We start from the raw sequence: 22,795 nt of genomic DNA on the forward strand, positions 1-22,795 counted from the left end.
TCTCTCTTCTGTTCCAGTGGATTATTTATTTTCTCCTTGTTTTGGATTACTATTATTTCCTGTGAGTGGATTACTTTTGTTCCGCATCAGAAACTGTTACTCCCACAGAATAATTCCTGCTCCTGTGCTCATGTGTCACCTCCTTACAGTGTCCATGCATGAGGTTTATGTGAACACCTTTACCTGCTATTGTTCCTACTTATTGACTTTACTCATTAAAGCTCTCTTTTGAACATTGGCCTGCATTTGGGTTCTCCCCACCGAGTCTCTCTCTCTGAATGCTGATAGTCACCTACAGTATATAGAGTTGAAATGACAATACAAGCTTCTTGACTTGACCTGATTTGGTGTCACAGAAGGGTGTGATTATAAATATACAGTTTGACAATTGTGTATTGATAAGGAGGACCTTCATTGAGACGTCCAAACTCTTTATGATAAAGAACACAATTTATGATATCTTTTATTTTCTTGGTGAAAATCTGTTGGTCTTGTTGATGCATGTTAATTTGGAACAAGTGAAAAAATTATTATTAATGCAGAGTCTTCTAATATCTGCAGAGTTAGAGTTAATTTAACACACCTCATGAAAAATGGATAAAATAGAGCATAAATAACTGGATTAATGGTGGAGTTAAGACAAAGTACGAGCAAAACTTTCAGTAATGTTTAATTTTGTGGTCGAATAATCGTCCAATAAATTGTATTTAAACTGTTAATAAAATATGAAAATAAATACAACAGAAGCTAAATATTTAATCCATATTATAAATTTTTGTAGCAAATATAATTCCTACAATTTACATATAATACAGTACAGTTCACAATATATTGGTGGTTGAAATTTGATTTGTTATAGAAGCTTAAATTATATATAACAGCAATATTTACTGTAGGGACATTAACAGAAATTGTGAAAGAGCGTTTTCATGACAGAACATTGATTAATGCAGAGTCTGTCTGGAATATTTGTAGAGTTACTGTTAATTTAACACACCTCCTGAACCACGGATAAAACAGAGCATAAATAACTGGATTAATGGTGGAATTAAGATAAAGTAGGATCAGAAGTTTCTGAAATGTTTCCATCTGTATTTCAATAACATTCCCTAATAAACTGTAAATATAATATGGAAGTAAACAGACCAGAAACACAGACACTAAAATACCGAGGACTTTAGCTGCTTTTCTCTCAGATTTCATGGAGTATGAGGTGATTTTCTGTGTTTTAGGCCGTGTGTGATTATTAAGCTCTCTGATAGCAGTGGCATGTTTCTTAGCAATCACAAAAACTCGAGTATACAATATGATTATGACAGAAAATGGGAATATAAATGAATATATGAGATCAGTTACAGACAAAACCTCATTCAGAATATAATAACACTCGCCAGGACACATTACAGAACCTGTGAAGTTTCCATTGAAATACATGAATGTTAAGTTATAGGCAACCACCAGACACCAGTCAAAAACTATTACAACAGCAGTGACCCTCACAGAGACTTTGGAAGAGTAGAGAAAGGGATTTGAGAGAGCCAAATATCGATCCACAGCAATCAGAGTGATATTATAGATTGATATGATTGTAAGGAAACCATCAATGACCCAAAAACTGATGCAGAAATCTCTCCCAAAAATCCAGCATGACTCGATCGTCCAGGTGAACACAGGTGGCATCACTAAAGCACCAACAAGGAAATCCGACACAGCCAGAGAGAGCAGCAGCATGTTTGTTGGTGTGTGAAGCTGTTTGAAGTGAAGAACAGAGATGGTGATGAGCAGATTTCCACAAACTGTTAGCAGAACCACAGCAACTGAACACACGTACAGTAAGATATAAACTGCAGGAGATACAGATCTCTCTGGACAGGAGAAATGATCACAGCCATCAGACTGATTAAACTCTGTCAGGTTCATCAATACAGCATTTCTCTAATGTCTACAGAGTTTAAAGTAAAACAGAAAATGCAAGAAATCATTATCAAATGACTCATGGCTCAGAAGCTCTGGTGATTTTATAGTTTATAGAAATTAGTCACGCCTCCCAAATTTGAGTGACAGTATAATAGATATGATGTCATGGCTTGTGGGAACAAAAAGCCTCAACTAAATATCCCCATCTCATGTGTTCTTGAATGGACTGATGGGACACTGGTTTCTGTAACGGTAATTTGTGGAGAATAGAAAATTAAAACCAACGACATTCAATATAGTGAACATTAGACAAGTATATAATAAATGTCAGTTAATTATATTTATTAGAAATGTCACTACAAAAACCCACCAAATTGGTCACAAACAGATTCAGCTCTTAGTGTTTGTCCTGCAGTCTGTAAGGCTGTCCATTTATATCTGGATCACTTTAATGCATGACAAATATGTAAATATGATTTTTATTGTGTGAAGATGAACAATGCTGATTTTGTGTCTGTAATGAATAAACATTAATACAATATCCTGCTTTATTGGGGGTAATTAAGGCTGCTCAGGTACTTGTTCAGTCTCTTGTCATTTCAAGACTGGACTACTGCAATGCACTGCTTGCAGATCTACCTATGAACACAATTTCTCCTCTGCATATGATCCAAAATGCAGCTTCACAGCATTTTTCAACCTGCCTAAGTTCTCACATACCACTCCGCTGCTGCGATCCCTCCACTGGCTTCCGGTAGGGGTAAAGCTTATACTATCACATGCTTATGTCAGGGCTATAGTGAATCTGCTACAATCTTCAATGAAGCACTGAAGAATAGTCTAGAACCTGTGACGGGTCTCCTGCTTCCCTGCTACGGCCGGCCAGTGGGTGGAACTGTGTTGCTAAATCGGGTGCCCCTGTTTCTTGTTATCTCTCCTTATTTAAGTTTGGTGTTGATTGTGTTTAGGAAATCTTTTTCCGCTTGGGATCTGTTTGGGGTTGTTTTCTGTTTTGTTTCTTCATTATTTTGTAAGTATTGTTTTCCATTTGAGTTCTCCACTACACTGTCACGTGTAAACTGTTAAAAACATTCTGTCAAAGCTCAGATTAATGATTCACAAATATTTATTAAATAAAAGATTAACTGGTATTTTGGTTTTCACTGTGTCCTCCCTTTTTTGTCATGACTTGAGCCTGTTGTGATAACCCACTGCAGTTATCCAACAAGCATGTGTTGCGTCAGTATGTAGATGACATACCTTTACCCACACCAACTCAAGAACAGTGTGAGAAAGACACCATTAAATTGCTCTGTCACATCGCTAAAGGGCAACACAAAGCGAGCAGTCAAAATTGCAATTTGTTCAACAAGAAGTGAAGTTCACAGGACAATTAATTCCTGCAGAAGGTAAAATACTCAAGTCGAGCAGAAGAGAGGCAATTCTGAAAATTCCCAAACTGGAAAAAACAGTTAATGTCATTCTTATGCATGCTGTAGGATGTGCTATCAGGATTATGCTATTTTAGAGGCACCACTGAGTGCTATTGCTCATGGACAATGCCTGCAGCACAGAACAAAGTGACATGGATGGAGACTGCAAATTATGCATTTGAACACCCACATTAGGTATCTCTGACCAATGAGACCATTTACACAGACTGTGGACAAAAAAGGGGGGTGCATGCCATCAGACTTGCTCCAAGATCATGGGGGCAAACTCAGACCAGTAGCATATTTTTCAGCTAAATTAGATCCAATGTCAGCAGGCCTGCCCATGAGTCTCAGAGCAGTGGCTGCAGCAGAAAAGGTCTGCTTAAAATGCTAAAAAGCAGAAAAATACCTCAAGAGACATTGTAGGCTACAGTGAATTAACTCTATTGGTACCACATGCAGTCTTGCAACTGCTTTATAGCACACCCTGCATCCGCAAATCCAACAGCATTGTGGATGATCCCACACACCCCTCACACACACACTTCTCCTGCTGGACAAAGGTGCCAAAGCATTCGGGCCCTCACAACCAGACTGTGTAACAGTTTCTTTCACACTCCTCCAATATACATCCATGTATACAGCACCACCCGTATCAAACAGTTTACCTGCTGTCTAACACATTTCAGTCAACTGCTGTTCTGCACAATAACTTATATTTCTGCTGCTACTATATTAAGTGTTCGTTCCAGTATTTTTGAAGATGCATTATAGAATGTACAGTATGTACATTTTTTGCACTGTCTTTTGTCTTGCACTGTTTGCACCAGATTGCACAGATGCACTTTATGCGGCTAGGACTAACTTACTTATGTCCTCTTTCTTTGTTCTATGTAGCTCCATGGTTTTGGAGAAATGTCTCCATCACTGTGTCATCTACAGTATATAGGGTTGAAATGACAACAAAAGCTTCTTGACTTCACTTGATTTGGTGTCACAGAAGGGTGTGATTATAAATATACAGTTTGACAATTGTGTACTGATAAGGAGGACCTTCATTGAGACGTCCAAACTCTTTATGATAAAGAACACAAATTATTATATATTTTTTCTTGGTGAAAATCTGTTGGTCTTGTTGATGCATGTTAATTTGGAACAAGTGAAAAAAACTGATTAATGCAGAGTCTTCTAATATCTGCAGAGTTAGAGTTAATTTAACACACCTCATGAAAAATGGATAAAATAGAGCATAAATAACTGGATTAATGGTGGAGTTAAGACAAAGTACGAGCAAAACTTTTAGTAATGTTTAATTTTGTGGTCAAATAATCGTCCAATAAATTGTATGTAAACTGTTAATAAAATATGAAAATAAATACAACAGAAACTAATTATTTAATAAATATTATAAATTTTTGTGGCAAAGATAATTCCTACAATTTAGTTCACAATATATTGGGGGTTGAATTTTGATTTGTTATAGAAGCTGAAATTATATATAACAGCAATATTTACTGTAGGGACATTATCAGAAGGTGTGAAAGAGACTTTTCATGACAGAACATTGATTAATGCAGAGTCTGTCTGGAATATTTCTAGAGTTATGATTAATTTAACACACCTCCTGAACCATGGATAAAACAGAGCATAAATAAATGGATTATTGGTGGAATTAAGACAAAGTATGATCATAAGTTTCTGAAATGTTTCTATCTGTAGTTCAATAACATTTCCTAATAAACTGTAAATATAATATGGAAGTAAACACAGCAGAAACACAGACACTAAAATACCGAGGACTTTAGCTGCTTTTCTCTCAGATTTCATGGAGTGTGAGGTGACTTTCTGTGTTTTAGGCCGTGTGTGATTATTAAGCTCTCTGATAGCAGTGGCATGTTTCTTAGCAATCACAAAAACTCGAGTATACAATATGATTATGACAGAAAGTGGGAATATAAATGAATATATGAGATCAATTACAGTCCAAACATCATTCAGGAAGAAATAACACTCGCCAGGACACATTGCAGAACCTGTGAAGTATTCACTGAAATATATGAATGTTAAGTTATACGCAACCACCAGACACCAGTCAAAAACTATTACAGCAGCAGTGACCCTCACAGAGACTCTAGAAGAGTAGAGAAAGGGATTTGAGAGAGCCAAATATCGATCCACAGCAATCAGAGTGATAGTATAGATTGATATGATTGTAAGGAAACCAACAATGAACAAAAAACTGATGCAGAAATCTCTCCCAAAAATCCAGCATGACTCGATCGTCCAGATGAACACAGGTGGCATCACTAAAGCACCAACAAGGAAATCCGACACAGCCAGTGAGAGCAGCAGCATGTTTGTTGGTGTGTGAAGCTGCTTGAAGTGAAGAACAGAGATGATGATGAGCAGATTTCCACACACTGTTAGCAGAACCACAGCAGCTGAACACACGTACAGTAAGATATAAACTGCAGCAGATACAGATCTGTCTGGACAGGAGAAATGATCACAGCCATCAGACTGATTAAACTCTGTCAGGTTCATCAATACAGCATTTCTCTAATGTCTACAGAGTTTAAAGTAAAACAGAAAATGTGAAAAGTCATAATCAAATGACTCATGGCTCAGAAGCTCTGGTGATTTTATAGTTTATAGAAATTAGTCACGCCTCCCAAATTTGAGTGACAGTATAATAGATATGATGTCATGGCTTGTGGGAACAAAAGGCCTAAACTAAATATCCCCATCTCATGTGTTCTTGACTGGACTGATGGGACACTGGTTGCTGTAACGGTAATTTGTGGAGAATAGAAAATTAAAACCAACAACATTCAATGTAGTGAACATTAGACAAGTATATAATAAATGTCAGTTAATTATATTTATTAGAAATGTCACTACAAAAACCCACCACATTGGTCACAAACAGATTCAGCTCTTAGTGATTGTCCTGCAGTCTGTAAGGCTGTCCATTTATATCTGGATCAGTTTAATGCATGACAAATATGTAAATATTATTTTTATTGTGTGAAGATGAACAATGCTGATTTTGTGTCTGTAATGAATAAACATTAATACAATATCCTGCTCTATTGGGGGTATGTAAGGGATGCAGTAAACTGTGTGTTTCATAATTAAACATTCAGCATTTAAAATAATGAAGCTGATATAAGCATTTTTACGGATTTATGAATTTTAATGATTTTAAGGAATTTAAAGGATTAAAGATTTAAATGATGATTTAAGTATTTTTACTTTTTAAAGGATTCTCTTTTTCTAGTTATGGTAAGTCATCATGATGGTAATAAAAGAGGCAGAGGACTTTATCTCCTTTTCTCTCACATTTCAAGTCTGAGGTATTTAATGTGTTTTAGACTGTGTGTGAACAAGAAATTTTGTCACTGCAATTAGAGGACTAACATTTTAAATGAAATAACCAGTGATGGAGACACTGCATTTACTCTTATCCAGCAGATTAATTGCCACACGGTGGCACCAAATAAACTGTACTTAATTTCTCATGTGTTGAAATACTTTGACCATATTATTATAGAATTATTTTTACTCATGCAAAATGCAAGAGACAAAAAGTATTGTCTGGATAATGTTGCCACAGCTTGCAACCTTGGCGTAACCATGGACAATCAACTGTACTTTTCCTCTAATGTTGCTAATGTGACTCGCTCATGTAGGTTCCTTCTCTACAACATTAGAAGGATTCGGCCATTTTTGTCCACACAGACTGCTCAGGTACTGTTCAATCCCTTGTCATTTCAAGACCGGATTACTGCAACGCACTGCAATACACTGTCATGTGTAAACTGTTAAAAGCATTCTGTCAAAGCTCAGATTAATTATTCACAAAAATTTATTAAATAAAAGATTTTTTTTCCACTGTCTTTTGTCTTGCACTGTTTGCACCAGATTGCACAGATGCACTATTGCAGCAAGGACTAACTTATGTCCTCTTTCTTTGTTCTATGTAGCTCCATGGTTTTGGAGAAACGTCTCCATCACTGCGTCACTGTCAGCGTACTCCTCCGTAGCTCCCGTTCGTGGTGCCTACTTGTGACGTCATTCCTGAGTCGCCAGTCTTTTATACTCGGCAGCACTATTTAAGCGTGCCGTTCATGCTGGACTGTTGCCAGATGATCTCTTTTCAGTACGCCGCGGTCTGTGAGTCATCCTGTTGCCTCCGGTCTAAAAGTTTGCCAGTGTTCTTGATACTGTCGGCTCCGATTGTGGTTGCCAGGTTGGTTTTATTTTTCCCCCTTTTGTTTTTTTAAGAGAGTTGCTGCTCTCTCCTGCCTCCCTTTTTCCCAGTTTTTTGTGCTCCGGTGTTTTCCTGCCGGTTGGAGGTTTTTTTTTGGATTCGGATTACTATGAACTTTTCTCTCTTCTGTTCCAGTGGATTATTTATTTTCTCCCTGTTTTGGATTACTATTATTTCCTGTGAGTGGATTACTTTTGTTCCGCGTCAGAAACTGTTACCCCCAAGGACTAATTCCTGCTCCTGTACTCATGTGTCACCTCCTTACAGTGTCTATGCATGAGGTTTATGTGAACACCTTTACCTGCTATTGCTCCTACTTATTGACTTTACTAATTAAAGCTCTATTTTGAACATTGGCCTGCGTTTGTGTCCCCCCGAGTCTCTCTCTCTGAAAGCTGATAGTATCATCTGGCCAACAATGAACCCAGCAGGATCTCAGGAGTTACAGTCACAGCTTGACGCCTTGTCTAGATCCTCCGCTGCTCATGAACGTCAACTCAAGGAGATAGCCACGTCCACTAATGAATTCATTCGACGCATGAGCATGCTCACCACAGCACAGGCCTCCTCGCCATTTCTGATGCCACCAGCCCAGCCCCCCCTACCCGTGGTAGAGCAAAACCCCATGCGGCAGCCACACCTGCCTCACCCCAAGCACTTCTCTGGAGAGGCGGGACTTTGCCGCTCCAACCCTCCTCCTTCCCTTCGGACCGGTATAAGGTAGTGTACGTTATCTCCTTGTTATCTGGGAAGGCCAAGATCTGGGCTTCCGTAAAGTGGGAATGTCAGTCTTTCATCTGTTCTTCATTTGATGCCTTTTCGGCAGAACTGCGCAAGGTTTTTGACTCCATGCTACCCAAGATGGACGCCACTCGAGCCCTGTTCGAATCATCTCAGGGGTCTCGCTCTGTGGCGGAGTACGCTGTGGATTTCCGTATGGCAGCTGGGGACAGTGGGTGGAACCCAACAGCTCTCTACGATGCATTCTACCGTGGCCTAGCTCCCCAGGTTAAGGATGTACTCACGGCCCGAGAACATCCCGACGAGCTTGAAACCATTTCTCAAAGCACGTTTACAGATCGGGAGCCAGGGACACGATCTCGTGGTTTTCGTTGACTCTGGAGCTGTCGCAGGGTTCCTTGATGAGGAGTTAGTGCGTCAACTGGGGATCGAGACTGAACCACTACCCACCATTCTCCAGGTGTGGGCCCTGGATGGCCATATCCTCCACCGAGTTCGCTACCATAAGCCCCTGTTAGTGTACATTGCCGGTGAACACACGGAGTGGATCTCCTTCCTAGTTATCCCCTCGCCTAACGCTCCAGTCATGTTTAGATTGCCTTGGCTTCAGAAGCATAACCCTCATCTGGATTCATCCAGCAGCCAGGTCCTTGGTTGGGGGATCTACTGCCAGGCTCACTGCCTGTCCACCTTGACACCCTGCCCATTATTAGTCAAGGAGGACCTGCCATCCGACATCTCTCTGGTGCTGGCTGAATACCATGATATGGGACAAGGGTTCAGTAGAGCTCGTGCCACTTCCCTGCCACCTCATAGACCTTATGACTGCACCATCGACCTCCTGCCAGGCACTGTTCCCTACTGGGGCCGGTTGTAAGACCTATCCAAGCCTGAAAGGGAGGCCATGACCCAGTATATACAAGAGTCCGTGGAGTCAGGTATTATCCGCCCATCGTCATCCCCAGCCCATGCTGGATTTTTCTTTGTGGAAAAGAAGGATGGTACACTACGGCCCTGTATCGACTATCGGGGTCTTAATGCCATCACCGTTGAGAATCGCTACCCTTTGCCACTCATGGCCTCCACTTTTGAGCTCCTCCAAGGAGCCTCCATTTTCACAAAGCTGGATCTTTGGAACGCCTATCACCTAGTTTGTATTCGGGAGGGTGACGAATGGAAGACCGCATTCAACACCCCCACTGGTCATCTGGTGATGCCATTCGGTCTCACTAATGCTCCAGCAGTGTTCCAAGCGCTGATAAATGATGTTTTACGGGATAAGTTAAATCTGTTTGTGTTCGTTTACCTGGACAACATCCTCATCTTCTCCTGCACGCCCGAGGAACACACCAGTCATGTCCGCTGTTGTGAAAAATCCTTGAACCCAGGAATGCCTTAAAAGCAGAGTGATATGCCTTAAGGGGATTATGAATGGAGTCATAAAACACATGGGAATAAACCCCAGATGTTGTAATAATCTTAAGGTAATATATAACTAGAGAAATAAAATAACCATATAACAATATGGGACAATAGATTAGGATGCTCAGGAAGTTCAGGAGAACAGAGCTGTTCCAGAAACGTAGTGAGCTCATGGGTGATATGAAGCAGTTGGAAGCGGTGATAGCCTGCCATGATATCAGCAGGCACTGGCCTTGGGTAGGGGAAAGGATGAGGAATCCGGAGAGGCAAAAGTGACTTTCACCAGGATTTAAAGCACTTTTGAACACATTTGTAATAACAAATACAAAATTATTATGTAGAATGAAGAACACCATGGTTCCCGGACCTTATATCATAAATTATTATGTAGAATGAAGACCATGGTTCCCAGACCTTATCTCATAAATTGTTATGTAGAATGAAGAAGACCATGGTTCCCAGACCTTATCTCATAAATTGTTATGTAGAATGAAGAAGACCTTGGTTCCCAGACCTAGGTCCTGGGAACTAAGGGGAGGAAAATCCATAAATAGGCATATGGGTAAAAGGTGCTGGGAAATAAGAGGAAATTAGTGAACAGGATATTACTGTATTTAGAAAACATAGGAGGTGATGCCGGTAAATAAGTTGATATGAGGAAGGTCACCAGGTGGAACTTCACCGTGAGACTCTAAGAAATACTGGGAACCAAAGAGGAGGTTCCTAGGAGCACCAGGGTATATATGGAGGAGATTTTCTGAGGGTCGGTGGGGTGTAAAAACTTTACTTTGTAAGAACGTCTTCAGAGTTTTGTTTTTGATTGCATGACGATGCTCTTTTTGGGTTTTTCATTTGTTACTTTCAACTTGGAAATATCTTTTCGAGAATTGTTGGCTGACTGACCACAATAAAGAAGTTTGCTCATTCTCATTCAGGTCTGAGGAGTTTTCTCAGTATTTTGTTTGTAGTAATTATAAAGTTATCAGTTAAGTCTAACTAAAACAGTCTTTATTAACCAAAAGTCTAAGTGTGGAGGTCACCATGCGATGTGTCCACTTGGAGGCGTGCTCTAAGTTCCGACATCGCACTGTGCTCCAGAGACTTTTTCAGAACCAATTATATGTGAAGGCAGAGAAATGTCAGTTCCATGTCACAAAGACCACCTTCTTGGGCTTCATTCTGGCAGCAGGGAGTGTACGGATGGATCCCGACAGAATCAAGGCTGTTAGAGATTGGCCCCGCCCTGAGACACGTAGGCAGCTTCAGCAGTTCTTGGGATTTGCCAATTTTTATCGTTGATTCATCCGGGGCTACAGCTCGGTCGATGCACCCTTGCACCAACTTCCCCTGTCAACCCTACTCTTGGGTACCTCAGGCTGAGCAAGCCTTCAAGAACTAAGCAGCTTTTCGAAGCTTAAGCGGCCCCCTTCCTCACCTTGCCGGATTCCACTCGACAATTTGTGGTAGAGGTTGATGCGTCTGATACCGGTGTTGGGGCCGTCTTGTCTCAAAGGGACAACCAGGACAATAAACTTTACCCGTGTGCCTTTTTTTCCTGTCGTCTCTCTTCGTCCGAGCGGAACTACACTATTGGCGAATGTGAGTTACTGGCAGTCAAACTAGCACTGGAGGAATGGCGTCACTGGTTGGAGGGTGCGGAACAGCCATTTCTGGTCTGGACGGACCATAAGAACTTAGAATATCTCCGGACAGCCAAGAAGCTGAAACCTTGACAGGCTCGTTGGGCACTCTTCTTCAACTTTATGCTGTCCTATCGGCCGGGAACGAAGGACGGGAAGCCAGATTCTCTCTCTTGTCAGTTCTCCCCCGATCCTGTCGAGGCTACCGCTGAACACATTCTTCCTCACACCATTTCTATTCAGGCACTTCGACTAGGGATCGAGAGAACAGTTCAGCAAGCCGTGTCTAACCTGCCGGTTCCTACGAACTGTCCGGAGGGTAAACTGTTTGTTCCTGATCATCTCTGGTCCCAAGTTCTCCAGTGGTGTTACAATTCCCGGCTTTTCTGTCACCCTGTCAGACCCTGTCAGTTCTCCAGCGACGGTTCTGGTGGCCCTCGCTCAGACGTGACACTCGTGACTTTGTCGCGGCCTGCCCAGTATGTGCGCAACACAAGAGTTCCCAATCTCTCCCATCCGGTCTCCTTCGGCCTCCGCCGATCCCTTGCAGACCTTGGTCAAATATTTCGCTGGATTTCGTCACCGGCCTCCCTCTTTCCGATGGCTACTCCACTATCTTCACTGTGGTCGATTGCTTCTCTAAGCTCGTCCATTTTGTTCCCCTGACCAAACTTTCTTCTGCCAAAGAAATGGCGTCCTCCTTCAGCATGTTTTCCGGCTCCATGGCATTCCCGGAATATAGTCTCTGACAGAGGACCCCAGTTTACCTCCAATTTTTGGAAGGAATTTTGCCAGCTCTTAGGCGTCTCCATTAGCCTCTCCTCTGGGTTTCATCCCCAGTCCAATAGGCAGACGGAACAGCTCAACCAGGAGCTGGAGACGGGTCTCCACTGTCTCTGTGCTGAGGATCATTCGTCCTGGGCCTCCAACTTGGTCTTGGTCGAGTATGCCCATAATTCTCTGCCCTCCGCTGCCACGGGTCTGTCCCCTTTTCAGGCTGCTTATGGCTATCCACCCCCATTGTTCTCTACGCAGGAGCCAGAAGCCTTGGTTCCCTCAGCCTTGGCCCTTGTGAGATGCTGTTGTCGAGTCTGGAGAAGAGCTCGCCTCGCCTTGCTGAAATCTTCCCTGAACTACGCTCACTGGGCCAACTGCAGACGCCACCCTGCTCCTCCTTACCATGTCGGGCAATGGATGTGCCTTTCCACCAAAGACCTCCCTTTGAAGCTGACATGCAGGAAGCTGGCTCCCCGTTTCGTTGGCCCGTTCCCCATTTCCAAGGTGATAAACCCGGCTGCGGTCTGGCTCAAGCTCCCCGGGGTGTTGCGCATCCACCCTACTTTCCATGTTTCCAGGCTGAAACCTGTAAAGGCCTGTGCCAGATGATCTCTTTTCAGTACGTCGCGGTCTGTTCTCGCTACTGTCGGCTCAGAGTGTGGTTGCCAGGTTGGTTTTATTTTTTCCCCCTTTTGATTTCTTAAGAGAGTTGCTGCTCTGTGCTGCCTCCCTTCTTCCCAGTTTTTTGTGCTCCGGTGTTTTCATGCCGATTGGAGTTTATTTTTTGGATTCGGATTACTATGAACTTTTCTCTCTTCTGTTCCAGTGGATTATTTATTTTCTCCTTGTTTTGGATTACTATTATTTCCTGTGAGTGGATTACTTTTGTTCCGCGTCAGAAACTGTTACTCCCACAGAATGATTCCTGCTCCTGTGCTCATGTGTCACCTCCTTACAGTGTCTATCCATGAGGTTTATGTGAACTTCTTTGCCGGCTATTGTTCCTACTTATTGACTTTACTCATTAAAGCTCTCTTTTGAACATTGGCCTGCATTTGGGTTCTCCCCACCGAGTCTCTCTCTCTGAATGCTGATAGTCACCTACAGTATATAGAGTTGAAATGACAATACAAGCTTCTTGACTTGACCTGATTTGGTGTCACAGAAGGGTGTGATTATAAATATACAGTTTGACAATTGTGTATTGATAAGGAGGACCTTCATTGAGACGTCCAAACTCTTTTTGATAAAGAACACAAATTATTACTTCTTTTATTTTCTTGGTGAAAATCTGTTGGTCTTGTTGATGCATGTTAATTGGAACAAGTGAAAAAAAGATTATTAATGCAGAGTCTTCTAATATCTGCAGAGTTATGCAGATAAAAGCCTTATAGCACTCTGCCTCACCGAAACGTGGATTAAACCAAATGAATATATCAGTCTAAACGAGTCTACACCATCAGGATATATCTACAAGCACGAGCCTCGTCTGAGTGGTCGTGGAGGTGGTGTCGCCACTATCCTTAGTGATTACCTCACTGCTTCACAGAGAACACAGCATAGATTTAGTTCTTTTGAAGTGCTCATCCTTAATGTTACACTATCGCACATGCACACGAAGAAATCCCTGATGTCTCTTGCTCTAGCGACCGTGTACAGACCCCCAGGGCCCCGGGCCCCAGACCCCCAGGGCCCTACACAGTTTTTCTTCGAGAATTCACAGATTTTCTCTCAGACCTATTGGTTAACTTTGACAAAGCATTAATTGTAGGAGACTTTAACATTCATGTTGACGACACAAACGACGCTTTAGGACTCACATTTATGGACTTACTAAACTCACTTGGACTTAAACAAAACATCACTAGTGCAACTCATCGACGTAACCACACACTAGATTTAATAATATCACACAGAATAGATGTCACTGATATAGATATCATACCTCAAAGTGATGACATCACAGACCATTACCTTATAATGTACTCACTACCTATAGAACAGACTAACTGTGTCTCACCACATTATCGACTCGGTAGAACCATTATTCCGACCACCAAAGACAGATTCACAAATAACCTGCCTGATCTGTCTGGACTTCTTACTGTACCCTCAAACTCAAACGACCTAGATGCAATGACTAACAGCATAGATGCTATATTCACTAGCACATTAGACACTGTTGCCTCAGTCAGATTACAGAAGGTTAGAGATAAAACAATTGCACCATGGTATAATAGTCATACTCACACCCTCAAGAGGGAGACCCGTAACCTTGAACGGAAATGGAGAAAAACTAAATTAGAGGTTTTTAGAATTGCGTATAAGGACAGTCTGTCCAGCTATAGACAGGCTCTAAAAGCTGCTAGGGCTGAGCAAACTCATAGAAAATAACCAGAACAATCCCAGGTTTTTATTTAGCACAGTGGCTAGTTTAACAAAAAAACAGAAATCTGAACACACTATTCCATCACAGTTCAGTAGTGAGGATTTTGAGATTCTTCACTGATAAAATCGAAAGGATCAGGAATAAAATAGGTGACGCCCAACATATGAGAGCAACCAGTGACACAATCTCACCTAAGGCTTTACACAGCTTTACAAGTACAGGACAGGAAAACTTATTACTACAGCTAAATCAACAACATGTTCACTAGACCCCATCCCAACTAAACTACTGAAAGAAGTGTTACATATAGCTGGTGTTTTAAGTTTGGCAGTTATTAGGCCACTCATCAAAAAACCTAACTTAGATCCTAATGAACTATTAAATTACAGACCTATCTCACACCTTCCATTTATGTCTAAAATACTTGAAAAGGTTGTGTCTGTTCAACTGAGCTCCTTCTTACAGGAGAACAACATCCTTGAAGAGTTTCAGTCAGGTTTCAGGCCCCATCATAGCACATAAACTGCACTTGTTAAAGTTACAAACGACTTGTTCTTAGCTTCGGACCAAGACTGTATGTCACTTGAACTTCTACTTGACCTTAGTGCTGCATTCGACACTATAGACCACAACATTCTTCTAGATCGCTTACAAAATTACACAGGTATTCATGGACAGGCTTTAAGTTGGTTTAGATCCTACCTGTCTGATCGATACCATTTTGTAGAATTAAATGGTGAATCCTCCAGTTTATTACCAGTTAATTATGGGGTCCCTCAAGGATCAGTTCTCGGACCTCTGCTTTTCTCTATATACATGCTTCCATTAGGGAACATTATTAGAAGACATGGGATTAGTTTCCATTGTTATGCTGATGACACACAGTTATATATCTCATCAAAACCAGATGAAATAGCCACAGTGTCCAAATTAACTCAGTGCCTTAGAGAGATAAAAGACTGGATGAGCTGCAACTTTCTATTGTTAAACTGCGATAAGACAGAAATACTACTCATAGGTCCAAAAACCAGTGCACAGAAACTCTCACAACTTAACTCCCATTTAGAGGGATGTACTGTTACTAGTAGCTCGACAGTGAAAGACCTCGGTGTTATATTAGACAGCAACTTGTCTTTTAAAAATCATATTGCCCATACTACCAAAACAGCCTTCTTCCACCTTAGAAATATTGCCAAGCTAAGAAACATCCTGTCTGTATCTGATGCTGAGAAGCTAGTTGATGCCTTCATGACCTCTAGACTGGACTATTGTAATGCATTACTAGGTGGTTGTCCTGCATCTTTAATAAATAGGTTACAGTTAGTCCAAATTGCAGCTGCCAGAGTTCTCACTAGGACAAGAAAGTATGACCATATAACCCTAATTTTATCATCTCTACACTGGCTACCTGTTAAGTTTAGAATTGACTACAAACTGCTGCTACTTACGTACAAGGCTCTTAATGGTTTAGCTCCCATGTATCTAACTAGTCTTCTAACACGTTACAATCCTTCACGCTCTCTGAGATCACAAAACTCAGGACTTTTGGTAGTTCCCAGAATATCTAAGTCTACTAAAGGTGGTAGAGCGTTTTCATATTTAGCTCCCAAACTTTGGAATAGTCTTCCTGATAGTGTTCGGGGCTCAGACTCAGTTTCCCAGTTTAAATGTAGATTAAAAACTCATCTCTTTAGTCAGGCGTACACATAATACATCCCATAATATCATGCACCAGTACATAAGACCGGCACATTTTTATGAACAGCAGATATGTTAATCCCTTTCCAATGCTTCTCTCTTTGTACCTATCCCGAGGCATCCAGACATTGTACCAGCTCCCAACGTCCTCTATGGGACGAAGCCTTTGGACGTCCACTGAGCCGAGGCCGATTCTAAGAATCCTGAGACATCTCCAGTTAGACTCTGTGATACTAAGGAGATCCGAAGTCCATGATCTTTACACCAATACAACATTTAAATGACTGTATATTACAATCACACCCCCAGTGTCACCCATATGAGGATGGGTTCCCCCTTGAGTCCGGATCCTCTCAAGGTTTCTTCCTTTACCAATTTAAGGGAGTTTTTCCTTGCCAATGCTGCCTGAGTCACCTCAGACTTGCTCATAGGGGAATAAATACATACACATTGTGAACTATATACATCTAATAATAACCTAGAATTTTTATTCTGTAAATTCTTATTTCTTTTATTATTCGTTATTTCCTTTATCATTAATTATGTCTACCTTCTGCTCTATGTTTATGTTCTGTAAAGCTGCTTTGAGACAATGTCTATTGTAAAAAGTGCTATACAAATAAACTTCAATTGAATTGAAGTTAGAGTTAATTTAACACACCTCATGAAAAATGGATAAAATAGAGCATAAATAACTGGATTAATGGTGGAGTTAAGACAAAGTACGAGCAAAACTTTCAGTAATGTTTAATTTTGTGGTCGAATAATCGTCCAATAAATTGTATGTAAACTGTTAATAAAATATGAAAATAAATACAACAGAAACTAATTATTTAATCCATATTATAATTTTTTTGTGGCAAAGATAATTCCTACAATTTAGTTCACAATATATTGGGGGTTGAAATTTGATTTGTTATAGAAGCTGAAATTATATATAACAGCAATATTTACTGTAGGGATATTTATCAGAAGGTGTGAAAGAGACTTTTCATGAAAGAACATTGATTACTGCAGAGTCTGTCTGGAATATTTGTTGAGTTATGATTAATTTAACACACCTCCTGAACCACGGATAAAACAGAGCATAAATAAATGGATTATTGGTGGAATTAAGACAAAGTATAATCATAAGTTTCTGAAATGTTTCTCTCTGTAGTTCAATAACATTTCCTAATAAACTGTAAATATAATATGGAAGTAAACACACCAGAAACACAGACACTAAAATACCGAGGACTTTAGCTGCTTTTCTCTCAGATTTCATGGAGTGTGAGGTGATTTTCTGTGTTTTAGGCCGTGTGTGATTATTAAGCTCTCTGATAGCAGTGACATGTTTCTTAGCAATCACAAAAACTTGAGTATACAATATGATTATGACAGAAAGTGGGAATATAAATGAATATATGAGATCAATTATAAACCAAACCTCATTCAGAAAATAATAACACTCGCCAGGACACATTACAGAACCTGTGAAGTATCCACTGAAATACATGAATGTTAAGTTATAGGCAACCACCAGACACCAGTCAAAAACTATTACAACAGCAGTGACCCTCACAGAGACTCTAGAAGAGTAGAGAAAGGGATTTGAGAGAGCCAAATATCGATCCACAGCAATCAGAGTGATAGTATGGATTGATATGATTGTAAGGAAACCAACAATGAACAAAAAACTGATGCAGAAATCGCTCCCAAAAATCCAGCATGACTCGATCGACCAGATGAACACAGGTGGCATCACTAAAGCACCAACAAGGAAATCCGACACAGCCAGAGAGAGCAGCAGCATGTTTGTTGGTGTGTGAAGCTGTTTGAAGTGAAGAACAGAGATGGTGATGAGCAGATTTCCACACATTGTTAGCAGAACCACAGCAGCTGAACACACGTACAGTAAGATATAAACTGCAGGAGATACAGATCTCTCTGGACAGGAGAAATGATCACAGCGATCAGACTGATTAAACTCGGTCAGGTTCATCAATACAGCATTTCTCTAATGTCTTCAGAGTAAAACAGAAAATGTGAAAAGTCATAATCGAATGACTTATGGCTTAGAAGCTCTGGGGGTTTTATAGTTTATAGAAATTAGTCACACCTCCCTAATTTGAGTGACAGTATGATAAATATGATGTCATGGCTTGTGGGAACAAAAGGCCTCAACTAAATATCTCCATCTCATGTGTTCTTGACTGGACTGATGGGACACTGGTTGCTGTAACGGTAATTCGTGGAGAATAGAAAATTAAAACCAACAACTTTCAATATAGTGAACATTAGACAAGTATATAATAAATGTCAGTTAATTATATTTATTAGAAATGTCACTACAAAAACCCACTACATTGGTCACAAACAGATTCAGCTCTTAGTGTTTGTCCTGCAGTCTGTCCATGGTTACGCCAAGGTTGCGAGCTGTGGCAACATTATCCAGGCAATACTATTTTTCTCTTGCATTTTGCATGAGTAAAAAGTAACTAATATAACTAAATAATATGGTAAGTATTTCAAGACATTAGAAAATAAGTACAATTTATTTGCTGCCACCTTGTGGCAATTAATCTGCTGGATAAGAGTAAATGCAGTGTCTCCATCACTGGTTATTTCATTTAAAATATTAGTCCTATAATTGCAGTGACAAAATTTCTTGTTCACACACAGTCTAAAACACATTAAATACCTCAGACTTGAAATGTGAGAGAAAAGGAGATAAAGTCCTCTGTCACTTCTATTAACATCATGATGACTTACCATAACTAGAAAAAGAGAATCCTTTAAAAAGAAAAAAATGCTTAAATCAGCATTTAAATCTTTAATCCTTTAAATTCCTTAAAATCATTAAATTTCATAAATCCTTAAAAATGCTTATATCAGCTTCATTATGTAAAATTCTGAATGTTTAATTATGAAACACAGTTTACTGCATCCCTTAATTACCCCCAATAGAGCAGGATATTGTATTAATGTTTATTCATTACAGACACAAAATCAGCATTGTTCATCTTCACACAATAAAAATAATATTTACATATTTGTCATGCATTAAACTGATCCAGATATAAATGGAAAGCCTTACAGACTGTAGGACAAACACTAAGAGCTGAATCTGTTTGTGACCAATGTGGTGGGTTTTTGTAGTGACATTTCTAATAAATATAATTAACTGACATTTATTATATACTTGTCTAATCTTCACTACATTGAATGTTGTTGGTTTTAATTTTCTATTCTCCACGAAAATACCGTTACAGCAACCAGTGTCCCATCAGTCCATTCAAGAACACATGAGATGGAGATATTTAGTTTAGGCCTTTTGTTCCCACAAGCAATGACATCATATCTATCATACTGTCACTCAAATTTGGGAGGCGTGACTAATTTCTACAAACTATAAAATCACCAGAGCTTCTGAGCCATGAGTCATTCGATTATGACTTTTTACATTTTCTGTTTTACTTTAAACTCTGTAGACATTAGAGAAATGCTGTATTGATGAACCTGGCAGAGTTTAATCAGTCTGATGGCTGTGATCATTTCTCCTGTCCAGAGAGATCTGTATCTCCTGCAGTTTATATCTTACTGTACGTGTGTTCAGCTGCTGTGGTTCTGCTAACAGTGTGTGGAAATCTGCTCATCATCATCTCTGTTCTTCACTTCAAGCAGCTTCACACACCAACAAACATGCTGCTGCTCTCTCTGGCTGTGTCAGATTTCCTTGTTGGTGCTTTAGTGATGCCACCTGTGTTCATCTGGACGATCGAGTCATGCTGGATTTTTGGGAGAGATTTCTGCATCAGTTTTTTGTTCATTGTTGGTTTCCTTACAATCATATCAATCTATACTATCACTCTGATTGCTGTGGATCGATATTTGGCTCTCTCAAATCCCTTTCTCTACTCTTCTAGAGTCTCTGTGAGGATCACTGCTGCTGTAATAGTTTTTGACTGGTGTCTGGTGGTTGCCTATAACTTAACATTCATGTATTTCAGTGGATACTTCACAGGTTCTGTAATGTGTCCTGGCGAGTGTTATTATTTTCTGAATGAGGTTTGGTTTATAATTGATCTCATATATTCATTTATATTCCCACTTTCTGTCATAATCATATTGTATACTCGAGTTTTTGTGATTGCTAAGAAACATGCCACTGCTATCAGAGAGCTTAATAATCACACACGGCCTAAAACACAGAAAATCACCTCACACTCCATGAAATCTGAGAGAAAAGCTGCTAAAGTCCTCGGTATTTTAGTGTCTGTGTTTCTGGTGTGTTTACTTCCATATTATATTTACAGTTTATTAGGAAATGTTATTGAACTACAGAGAGAAACATTTCAGAAACTTATGATCATACTTTGTCTTAATTCCACCAATAATCCATTTATTTATGCTCTGTTTTATCCGTGGTTCAGGAGGTGTGTTAAATTAATCATAACTCTACAAATATTCCAGACAGACTCTGCATTAATCAATGTTCTTTCATGAAAAGTCTCTTTCACACCTTCTGATAAATGTCCCTACAGTAAATATTGCTGTTATATATAATTTCAGCTTCTATAACAAATCAAATTTCAACCCCCAATATATTGTGAACTAAATTGTAGGAATTATCTTTGCCACAAAAAAATTATAATATGGATTAAATAATTAGTTTCTGTTGTATTTATTTTCATATTTTATTAACAGTTTACATACAATTTATTGGACGATTATTTTACCACAAAATTAAACATTACTGGAAGTTTTGCTTGTACTTTATCTTAATTCCACCATTAATCTAGTTATTTATGCTCTGTTTTATCCATTTTTCATGAGGTGTGTTAAATTAACTGTAACTCTGCAGATATTAGAAGACTCTGCATTAATCATTGTTTTTCACTTGTTCCCAATTAACATGCATCAACAAGACCAACAGATTTTCACCAAGAAAATAAAAGATATAATAATTTGTGTTCTGTATCATAGAGTTTGGATGTCTCAGTGAAGTTCCTCCTTATCAGTACACAATTGTCAAACTGTATATTTATAATCACACCCTTCTGTGACACCAAATCAGGTCAAGAAGCTTTTGTTGTCATTTCAACCTTATATACTGTAGGTGACACAGTGATGGAGACGGTTCTCCAAAACCATGGAGCTACATAGAACAAAGAAAGAGGACATAAGTAAGTTAGTCCTAGCTGCATAAAGTGCATCTTTGCAATCTGGTGCAAACAGTGCAAGACAAAAGACAGTGGAAAAAATCTACATACTCTACATTCTATAATCCATCTTCAAAAAATACTGGAACGAACACTTAATATAGCCTTTGTCCAGCAGGAGAAGTGTGTGTGAGGGGTGTGTGGGATCATCCACAATGCTGTTGGATTTGCGGATGCAGGGTGTGCTATAAAGCAGTTGCAAGACTGCATGTGGTACCAATAGAGTTAATTCACTGTAGCCTACAATGTCCCTTGAGGTATTTTTCTGCTTTTTAGCATTTTAAGCAGACCTTTTCTGCTGCAGCCACTGCTCTGAGACTCATGGGTAGGCCTGCTGACATTGGATCCAATTTAGCTGAAAAATATGCTACTGGTCTTTGTTTGCCCCATGATCTTGGAGCAAGTCTGATGGCATGCACCCCCCTTTTTTGTCCACAGTCTGTGTAAATGGTCTCATTGGTCAGAGATACCTAATGTGGGTGTTCAAATGCATAATTTGCAGTCTCCATCCATGTCACTTTGCTCTGTGCTGCAGTCATTGTCCATGAGCAATAGCACTCAGTGGTGCCTCTAAAATAGCATAATCCTGATAGCACATCCTACAGCATGCATAAGAATGACATTAACTGTTTTTTTCCAGTTTGAGAATTTTCAGAATTGCCTCTCTTCTGCTCGACTTGAGTATTTTACCTTCTGAGGACCTTCACCTCTTGTTGAACAAATTGCAATTTTGACTGCTCGCTTTGTGTCACCCTTTAGCGATGTGACAGAGCAATTTAATGGTGTCTTTCTCACACTGTTCTTGAGTTGGTGTAGGTAAAGGTATGTCATCTACATACTGACGCAACACAGGCTTGTTAGATAACTGCAGTGGGTTATCACAACTGGCTCAAGTCATGACAAAAAAGGGAGGACGCAGTGAAAACCAAAATACCAGTCAATCTTTTATTTAATAAATATTTGTGAATAATTAATCTGAGCTTTGACAGAATGTTTTTAACAGTTTACACATGACAGTGTATTGCAGTGCATTGCAGTAATCCGGTCTTGAAATGACAAGGGATTGAACAAGTACCTGAGCAGTCTGTGTGGACAAAAATGGCCGAATCCTTCTAATGTTGTAGAGAAGGAACCTACATGAGCGAGTCACATTAGCAACATTAGAGGAAAAGTACAGTTGATTGTCCATGGTTACGCCAAGGTTGCGAGCTGTGGCAACATTATCCAGGCAATACTTTTTGTCTCTTGCATTTTGCATGAGTAAAAATAATTCTATAATAATATGGTCAAAGTATTTCAAC

The 22,795-nt window shown here is 39.8% G+C and overlaps 4 protein-coding genes across 4 annotated transcripts; 1 reads left to right on the forward strand and 3 right to left on the reverse strand.

Moving 5' to 3' along the window:
- Window positions 1-927: 927 nt before the first annotated feature.
- LOC113651738 (trace amine-associated receptor 13c-like) lies at window positions 928-1,920 on the reverse strand. Its single transcript, XM_027160583.2, has one exon. It carries the CDS (start codon window positions 1,918-1,920, stop codon window positions 928-930), a length of 993 nt encoding a protein of 330 aa, XP_027016384.2.
- Window positions 1,921-4,901: 2,981 nt separating this feature from the next.
- On the reverse strand, window positions 4,902-5,894 carry LOC113651739 (trace amine-associated receptor 13c-like). Its single transcript, XM_027160584.2, has one exon. The coding sequence runs from the start codon at window positions 5,892-5,894 to the stop codon at window positions 4,902-4,904; it is 993 nt and encodes a 330-aa protein (XP_027016385.2).
- An 11,387-nt stretch (window positions 5,895-17,281) lies between these two features.
- LOC113651775 (trace amine-associated receptor 13c-like) lies at window positions 17,282-18,274 on the reverse strand. Its single transcript, XM_027160622.2, has one exon. The coding sequence runs from the start codon at window positions 18,272-18,274 to the stop codon at window positions 17,282-17,284; it is 993 nt and encodes a 330-aa protein (XP_027016423.2).
- A 1,511-nt stretch (window positions 18,275-19,785) lies between these two features.
- LOC125145553 (trace amine-associated receptor 13c-like) lies at window positions 19,786-20,778 on the forward strand. Its single transcript, XM_047818866.1, has one exon. It carries the CDS (start codon window positions 19,786-19,788, stop codon window positions 20,776-20,778), a length of 993 nt encoding a protein of 330 aa, XP_047674822.1.
- The last annotated feature ends 2,017 nt before the right edge of the window (window positions 20,779-22,795 follow it).

This window comes from Tachysurus fulvidraco, chromosome 9 (genome assembly GCF_022655615.1).
Source record: "Tachysurus fulvidraco isolate hzauxx_2018 chromosome 9, HZAU_PFXX_2.0, whole genome shotgun sequence".
Lineage (NCBI taxonomy): Eukaryota > Metazoa > Chordata > Actinopteri > Siluriformes > Bagridae > Tachysurus > Tachysurus fulvidraco.

Coding starts and splice junctions, on each gene's coding strand:
- LOC113651738 (XM_027160583.2), bottom strand. CDS start 1,920: ATGAACCTGACAGAGTTTAATCAGTCTGATGGCTGTGATCATTTCTCC.
- LOC113651739 (XM_027160584.2), bottom strand. CDS start 5,894: ATGAACCTGACAGAGTTTAATCAGTCTGATGGCTGTGATCATTTCTCC.
- LOC113651775 (XM_027160622.2), bottom strand. CDS start 18,274: ATGAACCTGACCGAGTTTAATCAGTCTGATCGCTGTGATCATTTCTCC.
- LOC125145553 (XM_047818866.1), top strand. CDS start 19,786: ATGAACCTGGCAGAGTTTAATCAGTCTGATGGCTGTGATCATTTCTCC.